General features: G+C 47.9%; 1 protein-coding gene across 2 annotated transcripts in view; it reads right to left on the reverse strand.

Annotated features, from left to right (window-relative positions):
- Nucleotides 1-13,748, reverse strand: part of Polr1a (RNA polymerase I subunit A) — a 95,925-nt gene that overhangs the window by 9,935 nt on the left and 72,242 nt on the right. Inside the window, exons 28-34 of one of the 2 annotated variants that reach the window (XR_780520.3) lie at nt 10,581-10,707; nt 9,435-9,542; nt 8,599-8,880; nt 7,632-7,832; nt 6,224-6,341; nt 5,591-5,755; nt 5,085-5,260 (exon numbers count right to left, since the gene is read on the reverse strand). Coding sequence is in view for 1 of the 2 variants with exons in the window: in XM_010625676.3 (XP_010623978.1) it covers nt 5,160-5,260; nt 5,591-5,755; nt 6,224-6,341; nt 7,632-7,832; nt 8,599-8,880; nt 9,435-9,542; nt 10,581-10,707 (1,102 nt within the window). In the remaining variant the exon portion in view is untranslated. Of the gene's footprint in view, nt 1-1,448; nt 5,261-5,590; nt 5,756-6,223; nt 6,342-7,631; nt 7,833-8,598; nt 8,881-9,434; nt 9,543-10,580; nt 10,708-13,748 lie in introns of those variants that run through there. The other variant, XM_010625676.3, reaches the window with a different exon arrangement.

Genomic DNA, 13,748 nt, shown 5'->3' on the forward strand with positions numbered 1-13,748 from the left:
AAGATAGGGGGCATCACAATCCCCAACTTGAAACTATGCTACAAAGCTACTGTGATAAAAACAGCATGGTACTGGCAAAGAAATAGACCCAAGGGCCAGTGGAACAGATTAGAAGATGCAGAAACAACTCCAGACACACTCAGCCATCTCATCTTCAACAAACGAGCCAAACACTTATTGAAGGAAAGATAGCCTCTTTAATAAATGGTGCTGGAAAAACTGGGTTTCAACTTGCCAAAGATTAAAATCAGACCTGTATTTCTCACCATGCACTAAACTAAAATCAAAATGGATTAAAGATCTAAATATTAAAACTGAAACACAACTGCCTGGAAGAGAGGTGACGTAGAGCTCTTAAAGACATTGGTGTAGGAAAACATTTTATGTACAAAATCTCAGGTGCCTTTGAACTAGCACAAACAATCAACAAGTGGGATGTCTTCTTATTAAAAAGCTTCTGCACAGCAAAAAAAATGACCAACAGTGTGAAGAGACAATCCACATTGTGGGAAAAAAGTTTTCACCAGCTGTTCCTCAGACAAAGGTCTATTATCTAGAATATATAAAGAACTTAAAAAAAAAAAAATCAGACCTCTCAAATTTAAAGACCCAATCCCAAAATGGGCATCTGAAATAAATACACATTTCTCAAAGAAGTAAAAATAGCAAAAAGCATATGAAAAAATGTTCCACATCACACTGGTCATTTGAGAGATGCAAATGAAAACAACACTGAGATTCCACTTCACCCCAGAAAGAATGGCTGCTATCAAGAAATCAACCAATAACAAATACTGGTGGGGCTGTGGGGAAAGAGGGAGAATCCTGCTCCACTGCTGGTGGGAGTACAGACTGGTGCAACCACTGTGGAAATCAGTATGACGATACCTAAAAGAACAAGGATTGGAAGTTCCATTTGACACAGCTATTCTGCTGCTGGGTATCTTCCCCCAAAGAATTAAAAGAATCATACTACAGTGATATATGTGTACCCATGTTCATAGCAGCATAGTTGTGAAAGCTAAAACTTGGAAGCAACCCAACTGCCCATCAGCGGGAGACTTCATAAAGAACATTTTTTTTAAACAGTGGAGTACTACTCAGCCACAAAGAATGATAAATCAGATACATTTATAGCTAAATGGATGCACACTGAGGAGATGCTCTTAAGTGAAATAGAGGACACACATGTAAATACTGAATAGTTTTTCCTGTGTGAGAAAGTGAAAATATAAATGACTAAAAGGTGTGAAACAGGAAGATGCAAAGGGGAAGTAGGAGGGGTAGGCAAAAAGAAAGAAGGGGATGGAATAAGAGAAAAACAAAAAATGGAAACAAAGTCTTTGTAGCTGGGGGGGAGGGGTTGAAGGGAGGACAGGGGAATGGGGAAAAAATAACCATGATTGATTATGTAAAGGTGCAAATTTCCACTGATGAATGTCATTATATTGTATACCTTAAATATCCCAGTAAAAAAACAAAACAAACAAACAAACAAAAAGCCCCAATCTCTGGTTATGGCATTGAAATGCATCTAAAAGCTCCCCAAGCGTTACCAATGTGCAGAATGAGGACCTCTGGGGTTTATGGCTTAGGAAATTTGAAATTTTTGACCACAGCTATTTGAGTGGCTGTGATTGAAGTAAAACTGCACGGGGATCAGGAGAGCCACAGCAGGCTCAGCAACTACCTGAGCTGTGTGACCTCACATACAGGTTGTGGTATGAAGACTCCACAGAGTCTGTAGAGGGAGTTGCTAACGGGTGACTCTTCACCTAAAGGACCAATCTCTCCTGCTTCAAGAGCATTTTTCTAGATTCCTATAGCAGCGTGTTCAATCATAAACTCAAAAACTTTTAAGATTGGCAAACAGCAAATACTTTGTAAATTGTTCTTATCCTTAGTTGGTCTGCAGATGCAAACCAGCTAAGGGTCCTGCCATTTGATTAGAACACCAAACCAAAAATGAGAATACGTGCTACTCATCAAGATAGCTACTATTTAAAATAGAAACAGAAAGTAACAAAGATGTGGAGAAATTGGAACCCAGTGGGAATGTAAAAAAGCTACTGTGGAAAAGGATACAAGGTTCTTCAAAATAATTTTAGAAAGAACTGCCATAGGATCAAGCCACTTCACAATAGCTAAAAGATGAAAGCAACCAAACTATCCATTAATAGACAAATACAAAGGCAAAACGTGTATATCCCTAAGTGGGTTGTTATTTAGTCTTAAAAAGGCAATTCTGACACGTTACACAATGGATGAACTTCGAGGACATCAGGCTAAGTGAAATAAACCATTAACAAAATTTCAAAAAATCAAACGCTACAGGAGGCACCCAGAGAAGTTGGTGCATAGGGAAAGAATTGGGTGGGGGTAGAGTTCAATGGGCACAGCTATCTGCACATACATTTGGGGGTGTGATGGTTTGATCCCCAGAGGTGCACAGGCAGAGGCTTGGTTTTCCAGGTGGGGGTGCTGAGGTCGCAGATTTAACAGGTAGGGTCTAGTGGAAGGGACAAGGGACCGAAGCTGGCCTCAATGGAGTCATTAGCTTGCAGAGAATGGGTCCTTTTACAAGGGAACCCAACACGGGCTCAGAAGCCCTCTTCCGCATGTGCTGCCAGTCACTTGGACGTGGCTAAGCTACTGTGGAAAAGGACACACTGCTGCCACCTGCCACAAGGCCCTAACCAGTGCCACGCTTATGTTGCCGCATGTTCTTGGGCCTCCAGAACTGAGTGACATAAACCCTTTTTTTAACATTATAGCCTCAGATACTTTGTAACAGCAATACAAAATGGAAAAACGAGAGAAGGGAAGGTGCCAAGAGAGAAGGGGACAAGGGGCTTCATTTAGTCCTGGTTTGTTCCTACTTGATTTAGCAAAGATGTGTCAGATTCATGGTAGCAACTTCAGGGATGCCAGTACTGATTTCGTTGAGAACTCAGAAAGGATATTAAAAAAAAAAAAAAAAAAAGTCTGAGCAATCCAAATAGGTATGGACACTGTCATCTAAAGGGCAAGGCCTCAAGGAGAATGCCCAGGAACTGTGGCTGCTAGTACTTTGGGGTTCTGAAGAACTCATAGCCTCCATGAAAAGTCTGTGAAACCCTCTGGACAATCTCTATCCTGTTTTGACTGAAGTAACTCTGAAACTGTAAGCCCAGCTACTGTAGAGGGTAAGGAAGGATTCCAAGTTCAAGGCCTACCCAGGCAACATAGCAAGACTGTTTCAAAATAAAAAAATTAAAAGGGCTGGGGTGGGGTGTGTGGTTCAGTGGTACAGTGCTTGCATGCCATACATAAGGGCCCCGGGCTCAACCTCAGTCAGTACTGCCCAAAGCAAAACAAAGCAAAAACAAACAAAACAAAATAACCAAAATAAAGATTTTGCAATTGCCCTATCCTCTTCAACAAATTTGGCCAGGGCCAACTTGTAGCTCTTGCAAAAACTCAAGGACACTCTCAGAGGAACCGCATTTATAACCCTGAGACTACTGCAAAGATGTCGCAGCTGGCCAAGCACTGGAACATCTGTTTAAAAACCAGATGTGCTGTTTCTACTCATCCTCTGGGGAGAGTGGTGTAAAAAGGCTGCATGGAGGAGTGGGGGCAGGAGGAGGGGTTGACCTCATGAACATGGACCCACTCGTTCGTCAGTCAGAGGTCGCAGCGTTGGGGTACCTTGTGATCTTCTCTGAGGACTCTCTCACAATTCTAGTTGAGTCTTTCATCTCAAAGAATGAACACCTACCCCGCTGCATGCTGGGCCTCTATTGCACAGGATTCCACAGGGACCCATCCTCCCTGTCTTCCTTGGAAGCTTTCATACTCTGTGTCCAAGCAAGGCCAGACCCTGTCATGTGTGGGTGCAAGAGGCGCAGGCTGGGTCCTGCCCCAGGTCTGGAGGGAGTAGTGTAGTCCCTCTCCCCCTGCAAGGCCTACCTTTAACCCAGACCTCACTCTTGAGTTTATTGCAGTCCCCGACCCCACCTCCCAGATCAGCACAGCTCCTTCCCACCAGCTTTTGTCCTGTGCCTCTACTGGCCATTGGGCTAGAGCTGGAAGGGGACACTAGTAGAACAGATGGGGTGGTGGTGAGGGGTCTGCAGGGGATGAGATCTGTCCTCACAAACTCAGATGAAAGCAAAAAGAGGGATGGAGGTCTAACTGTGCCAAGAAAATCCCAGTTCTGGGTTCTCAACTCTAAATGCAAAAACCATAAACCAGAAGAAAAAATAAAAAACACAAGTCAGTTTTCCCCCCTCCTAACAGTTTCAGGGATGTTTATTACTCAGCCTGAGTTAGAATAACATTAGACAAAAATAGAAACAGCCTCTGGTTTTACAAAGCCTCTGTATGAGCCCTCTCTGCCTTTTCTGCTCAGGCCCGGGTACCTTGCTGCTGTCTGTGGTGAAGAGGGCCCAGACAAACCCAGCCACACAGCAGGGCCTACACAGAGGTCACAAGGCTCGACATATCTGAGAGCAGAGCCAGGGAAGCCAGGCAGCTTGGCCAATGGCCTCTGTGGGGTTTTCTGTGTGGGGGTGAACTGCTGAGGACCTGGAGAGACTGATGTGATCTCAAGGCCCTGCTGCAGTGCAGGTATGAAGTTGGGTGGTTGGAGGACGGTGCTGTTCTGCCTTTGGCCCATGAAAAAGCCCTAGGTTGGGGACTCCATGTACTCTGCGCCCAGGTGTTGGACGAGCCGGAAAGGGCACGTCGGGGAGTAGCAGGTTCTATGTTTCTGCTCATGTGGGACCCTAGGAATCCTGTCTGCAGTCACTGGGGCAAAAGGATCTCACTTCTATACACTGGAGGTACCGTTGGTCCCAACAGCAAAGTCGATGTTCCCCTGATACTCCAGGGAACGTCCTTGGGCTTCTCCTCACGGATTTCCAGTGCAAGCGAAATCCCAGCCATCTTAGAGGGACTGAGAGCACTGTTACAATCCTGAGATGGGGCAGGGAAGAGCAACACTGTCACTTTCTACTTCCACCCAAAGATCAGCTGCTTTTTGAAGCCTGAGGTCACTGCTGTGCTCTGAACCGTCACTCTGAACCACCTTGGAGTCTGACCTTCTGGTCCTCTCCGGTGCTGGCCACATCCATACTCAGGTCCTCCTGGCTGGGCAGATGGTGTTGCAGAAGCCACTATCTCAGGGGCTGCTTGAGCTCGAACAGTCCTGTCCCACCTTTAACAACCTTACCAACCACGAGGCAGGCTGAAGGCGACTTCAGCTCATCATGGGATCCTGTGAGAGATGTAAGAGCTTATGTCAGGGGGCTGTGGGGAAAGCTAAAGGTGATGTGAGGGGATGGGGGCGCCCAATGCTGAGGTGTGTGAGGTCCGGTCCCAAGTCCCTGCAGTGACAGCCCATGCTGCAGTGCTGCTCCCACCTTTAAAGAGGGGAGATCCTCTCTTCCTTCAAGATGCACAGGCAGGCTTCTCATTTGCTGCCCCCACCCCAGCCCTACCATTCTAAGATCTCCCTTGAGTACAAGGCGCTGTGGAAAGATGCCTGATGGGACAGGCTGTTGCCCAGGTCAGGAGAGGGAAGGCCCAGGCACCTGCCTACACTGACCCATCATGGTGGCCTGCTTCAGAAACTGGAAGCTGGTTTCAAATGTCATCTGCTGCAGAGGAGAGGAGCTTGACCTGATCCCGAAGCGATTTAGTGGCTTGTATACACCCTCGAAGCACATATAATCAGCAACCAGGGACAGATGGCGAGGATCCACTGCAATGCCTGTCATAGGGATGGTAACAGTGGCAAGGATTAAGCAGTGACGAGGAAGACAGCTAGGAAACATCACCAGACAGAAGCCAGGCTGCCTGCAGCTCACACCCTGGGCTCCATCCCAGCTCCAGCACCTCTGTGACTGGCCTGGGGACCACCCCGTCCCGGCATCCTCCTTTCCATGCCCACCTAGTAGCCTCTGAAGCAAAGACTCATCTGTACTGCTTTCCCCAGGAAACCAGAACCCTGCAGGCAGGATGGGCCAAGTCATCAAACTTTTGGGAGCTTCTCAAAGACACCAGCTGCTGAGAAACCACTGAGTGGCTCAGTGGCGGAGCTGCTGTCTCCTCACATTCCCTCTGGGACTCTCAGACACTGCGGTCTCCACTGCACATGCACTGCACTAATTTCAGTTGTGCCTCAGCGAAAAGCCCATTAAGGACTGACCCTCTGAGGTGTTCTGGGTGTCCCTCTTACCATACACAGCAAACACATCCTTGATCTCCTTCTCGATCACCCTCAGGGCAGCCTCAATGCCATATGTGTTGGCCATGGCGTGGATGTCGTTGGAGTAGAGGCGGCGCAGGTCCAGCACCTGGGAGTGGGAGGGGGAACTTAGTGCCCAGCCTCTTGCTCCTTCTGTCTACGTGTCCTCCGCCCCCACCACGCTCTCTCTCCATGTGCCTGGTAGCTGAGCACAGCTGATGACAAAGTGTGGAGAGGTGGCCCAGGATGGGTGCAAGGAAAGCTGATAACATGCTGGCCAGGTTCTAGGTCTGTGCTGCTGCCATGACCAGAGTTCAAGGATGGCTCCCTCAGCAGAGACCTCCGAAACCTCCCCTAGGACACATAGGCAGGGATAGGTCAGGCCCACTGGGGTCTGTCAGGTCTCACCAGAGGCTGAGGCTCCAACTGAGCCATCCCAGAGTGGCCCTCAGTGGTTCTGCATTGCACTGGAAAGGGGCACTGCCCCAGCACCAGACATGCTTCACAGAAGACAGAGACAGATGACCTGTCTGGTCCTTGTTGGAACAAACTCCACAAGCACGCATGACCCAAACCACACCCCATGGAGGTAGGAGCTGATTCCCATGAGCCTGCTCATCCTCCAGGGAAGCTGTTGCTGGGGGCAGAAGTGTGTGAGGGAGGGGGGCTTTGCCAGCCTAATACTGGCTAAGGGAAAAGGGGCCAGGTGCCCAAATTCCTCAGTATCCTGAGGTGGGAACACTTGTGTCCAGGGCTGAGAGCAACTCAAAAAGGATGAGTGTACTGGTGAGCAGGTGGGACAGGAATGCAGGGTTTTGGACAGGGTGTGCTGTGTTAGGCTAGGTCTCCTTTACCAGAAAGTGAGCAGATCCAGGGCAGCATTGCAACACACCATTTATTACTACTCTACCTTGGGAAGGTCTTAATTTCATTTTGTTTTGTTTTTTTGGTAGTGGGGATTGAACTCAGGCCATTGTGCTTGTGAGGCAGACTCTGGAACCACTGAGCCAAATCCCTGGCAGGAAGGTCTTTTTTTTTTTTGGTACTGAGGATTGAACTTGGGTCCTTGTGCTTGCAAGGCAGGGAGCAGCACCACTAAGCTAAATCCCCAGCCTGAGAAGGTCTTAATTTCAAAGAAAAATAATTGTTTAAAAAATCCCTGGAGACTCTGGGTTAAAGTTCAGCAAGTTTCTGCACTATAAGCTGTAACAAGGCTCACACACACCATCTTGAGTCTCCAGGGGGCGGTTTGGGGAACACATTTTAAAAGCATGAACAGCTTAGGGAGGGGTAGAATTAATGGGCCCCCAAGTCCCGAGTGTCTGGGTTCCAAGACAACATGAGGTCAGCTACCACGTCATCCCAGACCAGCCCATACCCTGGAGAAGTGGACACGTACCTCAGCATACTTGAACAGCTCCGGGAGGTTGATTCCTTCTGTGTTCAGCACAAGCTCCTTCTCGTTCTTATTGTTGGTGGTTTCATTCAGGAGGCACCGAGTGATGCCCTTGGTTGTGTAGACAACAGTGCTGTGGGCCAAGGACACGATGAGGGAGCTCATATCAAAGTTAATTTTCATCAGAGGGAGCTTCAACATCACCTACAAGAGGAGAGAGAGCTGCAAGGTTGGAGATGCCAGGCTCCTGGACACCCAGAAGGCCTCCTGTAGACATGCTGGCTGGAGTGGAGGGCCTGAACACTGGCTGGCTTTACTGACACCTTCACTCACTCACATTCAAGGTGGGAATAGTGGAGCCACACTGTCACAGACATCAGTGATATGCAGAGACTCATATCCACTCAACCCTGCCCTACTGTCCTTCAAATGACAGCAAGTATGATACATGCTGCTCTTGCCCAGGACCCCATTCAAGAGTCCTGTTAGTTATGTTACCATCTGGGAACCATGAACTTAGGTCCAAGGGGAGATAAAAAAATAAGCCTGTGAGATGCTGAGGCTTCTACACCATCCAGCCCTGAGGGGAACCACAAAGGAGCCAGGACGGGGGCTACAGGTCATGTGTGCGGGGAGCTTTCAGGTTCCTGTTTGCTGGCAGGGAGGTAAGTTAACAATGTTAGTATGCTGAGCACTAAGTGAGGTGGCACCAATCTGCAGGGTTTGGCAGATTAGACTCAAACTATTCCTGAGCAACTAGAGGGCCCTGGCTCACTAGGGGTTTGAAAGTGGCATGTGTGGGGCTGTGCTTTGGAGCAGAGGGTCCAGACGTCATCAGATTCTGAACTCTCATGGCCTGTGTGCTGGAAAAGCAGGAGACCCAGCAGTATGGATGCCCCACCTTATGACTATCACAAAGCTCTGCGGCAGGCCCAAAAGAGGCCCGGCCCCAGCTGAGTACCGCACTGACCTGGCACCACAGGCCCTCCTCAGTGTCATACTGGTAGTCCTCAACAAACGAGTGGGCCTCACGCACAGCCTGGACACGGCGCTCCACAGCCTCAGCTTCCTGGCGCTCCCGGCGGAGGCAGAGAGGTTTCTGGGATAAGTCCTCCTCTGGGACTGAGCACATCTCCTCATCTGGTTCACGGGCCTGGTCGGCATCTTCACCACGGATGTTCCCATCTTCCTGTGTGTCCTCCTCATCTTCTTCTTCCTCCTTCTCCTCCTCTTCCTCACTCTCATAATCCACCTGGTAGGTAGCAAGAGTGCAGACTGCTATTCAGGGCCCCACCATGACCTGCACTTTGTGTCTGGAACAAGCACCCTACAAAGGCTGGCCCTGGCCTAGGCCCCCACCGCCCCACCCTCTTCACCTAGGGCTTCTCTGCCTTGGTCTGGCTATTTTCCTTCCCTTCTTCTGGCCCTTCCACTCCACACACTCACCTAAGTTCTCACCTGTGCAGTCCTTTGGCCCCTCTAACCTCCCCTTGTTTCTGCTGAGCTTATGACAGCAGGACTGCTCTGGGGTGGGGGTGGAGGAAGTATCACATTTCCACAGCCTGACTGGTAACCAGAGGCTTCTATGGGTCCTGCAGTCTGAGTCAAACCTGGGAACACTCACATCCAAGGGACATCCTTATTCCTGCCCTCTAAATCCTACCTACTCAATCGAGAGGTGTGCTGCACAGGCAGGTCTTGCTTCAGGGTTCTGGTGGGTCATGACACAGACAAAGAGGCCATGTCCTTCATGTGCCAAAGGAAGGATATGACACAGACCCTTTGCCCCAGCCAGAGACCCCTCACCTCTTCCTCTTGCTTCTTCTTGGATTTTGCATCTGAGGCATCAGCATCCCCCTCCTCAGCTTCAGCATCCACAATGTTCCCCTCATCTTCATCACCTTCGTGCTCTCCCTGTGGTGTGAGGACAAGAAGGAAAAGGATCAGTTCCAATGTTCAGTGCTCAGTGAATCTATGGGTCCATCCACAAACCTCTCTAGCCACCCATCCGTCCAACTGCCCACCCACCTACCTTTCCACTTACCTCCCAGCCTTTGTTAATCATTACATCCGCCTCCCCAGCTGCCCATCTACCAACTCTTCTTCCATCCATCACCATCTATCTACCTCTCAAGCCCATATCCCAGACTGGCCCTGGACTCCAGGCCTTCTTCTCTTCAAATTTTATATGTACCACTTGTAAAATCTTTCATTTAAAAAGAAAGAAAAAGGCCAAGGCTATGCAAGTCCTTAAAAGATGGTGCAAAATATTGTTCCAAATATTTTTAATCGATTCTGTTGCAGGATGGGAAAAGGAGGAAGAATATAAATACTCAGTTTTTAAAATACTCAATATTCCACCAAAATAATCCTTCTCCAACCTTTCTGTCACCGAGGCTTGCCTTCTTTATTACAAAATATATTTTTGGTCCCTGCCATATGGGCTTCAGTTCATCTGATCTGGAGAAGCCAAATGAAATTAGAAAAAGAACCATCAAGAGGGCCTGGGATTTAGCTCAGGGATGCCCAGGCCAGCCTCGCAAGTGCAAGGTCGAGTTTGATCCCCAGTACAAAAAAACAAAACAAAACAAAAAAAAGAACCATCAAGGTTCAGCATATACCATTACTGAAAGTCCATCTTTAGGATGAAAACTTTCTCACAGGGGTCCTTAGGAGGACACATGGCAGTCTTAAGGCCTTGACCCAGGGGCAGTCTCACCATCATACCTGCAGCCTCCTTGGCCCAACCCATTATCCCTGAGAAGATATGGCTCGCTGGCTCTCTCAGAACAGCAGAAAACGCTGGCGTGAGTAGAAAGACGGGCACCACCAGGAAGGGGCACTGAGAACAGTCCCAGAGCCTTCCCCAGAAAGAAGACTACAGGTCTTCTACCTCCCTCTCAGCCTTGGGACTATCTATGTGGCTCCAAGTGGTCCCCAGGCCTCGCTCACCCGACTCCTCCCTGATTCTTCAGCATCATCGAGATCCCGCTGCGTAGCTCTCCGAGTGTTCACACTTCGGAAGGCTGATGCTTTACTATGCTTCTTTCTGATGGATTCCATCAGAAGTTTAAAGAACCTGAGGAGAGAAGACAGCCACATCCCATGGTCAGTACCAGTGTGTCTGGCTCTCCTCTTGCGGTGGGGCAGGATGCCGAGGGAGTCCCACAGGTGATTAATGCTAGTGACAGAGGCCAGTCTCTCCTATCCATTTGCTCCCTGTCTCCTTTCTGAGGGGAAGGCCTGGTCTAGATACTGGCTCGGTCACTTCTGGACTATGTGGCTTTGAGCCAATGTAGCTCCCTATTCTATAAATTGCTTGTCTACACAATGTGGGTTTTAGTATGGTATAATCTTAAGAATCAGAAATGACCCTGTGTCTGACACCTTTCCCAGGGCATGGCAGGGCATGTGCTTGATAAATGACAGTTGTTGGTGCCACTGTGGTTGTCATCTAACCAGGATGGACAGAGGTGCTTTGCCGGTCGCCTACAGCATCTCCAAAAAGTCAAGCTGCTCAGGCCAGAGGAGCCCCCTTCTCCTTGGTCTAGGGGCCCCTCACTTGGGACAGAGAATGAGTTCTGAAAAGCACATCAGAATTTCAAAGAACAGTGACAAGTTACTTGTGATAAATCATCTCAATAGTTTAGAACCAAATCAGTTGGAAAGAATCCATCTTCAACTCAGAGTCTTTCCTGGCTTGTGGCCCCTCTTCCTGAGTCAGACTTTCTTAGGGTCCCTCAGGGCTTCACCCTGTCCCCTCCCCACTGCTGCTTCTCTCAGGTAACCTCTTGCCGCTTGTACATCAGGCTAGAAGAGCTGACCAACTTGGACTGCTTTTAGCTGTACAAAACATCGGATCGCTCGTATAACCATCCTGTGCTCTCTGTGAGCACTCACTCTATGCCGGTATTCTAGCCCCAGGGGCAAGATGAGGGAGAAAAGGTGGGTTGCTGGCCATGAAGCTGAACCTTAATTTGAAAAGTGGGTGGGTTAAATGTTTACTGTTTTTCTCATTAAAAATGAAAGAATGCCATCCTCACTTCCTGTGTTTTGGGTAGCTTTGCAAAGAGATACATGGTTTTGCTGAGGTTTCTGTCTTTGGCAGAAAAAAGGCTCCTCACCCACCAACCTAGTGACACACTTGTTCACCAGGTGCTGGGGAGGCCAGAGGAAAGGAGGCTGGGTCTCATTTTAGAGGGACAGGGGAAGTTTCTGTGCCAGCCGGGATCTGCCTGTGACATGGGGCTGCTCTCCTGGCACATGAGGCCACCATGCAGAACAGACATGGATCAAACTGGGGGGCTAGAGGTGGGGCTGGCCAGCAGCTCCAGCTCATCCAGCACCCTTAGGCTGTCCCAGTTTGTGGCAATGTTATAGGTGAGGCTCCTCCCCACAACTGTCCATCTGCTCCCACCCTTGAGCATCCTTTGAGCCTCTGCTGCAGCCATCTTCCCTGCTATACCTGTAGCTCCCATCTACGTGCTGGATCTGTACCCATCTTTCAAGGCTGGGTCAAAGTGGAGACCAGCTCCTCCAAGAAACCTTCCCCGATCCCTCAGCAGGGAATCCTTTCTACCCTGCCCCCTCTCTGGTGACCAGGACAGATGAGAACATGGGAGATAACAAGGGAGTAGAAGAACACTGGTCGATATGAGGCAGACTGTGTCAATGTGCCAGTATTTCCAAGGAGGTGTAGTCATTTGCCTTTCTGCGATTCTGCCAAGAGCAAGAGAAGTGATGGGCCACAAGGACTGCTTCTGAAGGTGGTGCTGTCACGTGGCAAGTGAAAGGGAACAGGCAGGGGGAGGCGGCAGAGAAGCCTCCTAGCTCACATAAATAATTACAAACCAGCAACATGACCCTTGGCTGTTTCCGAAAGTGCTTGTTAACAGCTGCGCCACCTGCTAGGTGGAGAGTTAAGAGTCACAGACACTCAAACTGCAGATGGCCAGCTGGGTCAGTACATGCCCAGGACGGGAGGCCAGAACCTATAGACCCTGATTCCTAGCCCAGTGCTTTCTTCATCTCCTGTCCATTTTTCGGACCATGAATACGAATAGTCAAAGTGATGAGTGCCAGTGCAGACATCAAAGCATTTTTTTGGGGGGGACATTTGGGCATCTGATTTTAATAGCAAACTTGGGGAGAGAAAGTTATCTATGGAACAAAAATAAATGAAAAAATTAAACTCAGAGCAATGGGCCTATGCTACTAAAAATGCCCATGACATCAGACACTCCACAAATCTCCCATCTGTTGTTTTAACCTAAGGATTCTATTTGCTAACTTATACAATAATTTGGTTAATAACCTGAGAAGTTAAAAGTCTTAAAAGTGGCAAAAGCAAACAGAGCCTCCTTTACTTATTGGTACTATGGTATCAGGTCACTTTTCCTGGGTAGCCCTGGTTATTAAATTATCAAACCCTAAATTACACTATCTCATCCTGTAGAAATCTATATACACATGAGATTTAGCTGTATCTTACCAACAGGGATCTCCAAATTTACCTTTGAAAGTACAGCCATGGTTTTAGTTTTAAATAACAATAATCATGTAAGTGCAACTGACTCAAAACTCCTCTCTATGGGGAGTAAAAAACCTAGATGACAAGTCAGTAATGTACTCAGCCTCAAAAGGATAATCACTGTGTTAAAGACTATCCGTTCTTGGAATTTAAAATATTCATTTGTTGTGTATTCAAGTGTCACAGCATGCACATATATATGTACGTACACACACACACACACACACACACACACACACACACACTTATTGCACATACACATTTCTATTCAAATAGTAAGATCCCATATTCAAAAGCTGTATCCCAATATATGGAGAAGAGTAAAGGAAGCAGTGCAAAGCAATTTACTTTCTCCTAAAAATGTACTGTCACTTCTACATTTTAAGAAAGTTAGTATTCTATTATGACACTGGGAGGGAATGTTGCACAAATGCCTAGCAGCTTTGTTAAAATAACAAGGACGGTACGAAATCCCAATAATGAATGTAACTGTACTATATACCTAAAATGTACCAATAAACTCAATGAGGAAAAAACAAAACAAAACAAAACAAGGAAAATAAAATGTTGAGATTGACCCTTATTCTTCT

Source organism: Fukomys damarensis, unplaced genomic scaffold (assembly GCF_012274545.1).
Source record: "Fukomys damarensis isolate Sample0158 unplaced genomic scaffold, DMR_v1.0_HiC HiC_scaffold_2, whole genome shotgun sequence".
In the NCBI taxonomy this organism is placed as follows: domain Eukaryota; kingdom Metazoa; phylum Chordata; class Mammalia; order Rodentia; family Bathyergidae; genus Fukomys; species Fukomys damarensis.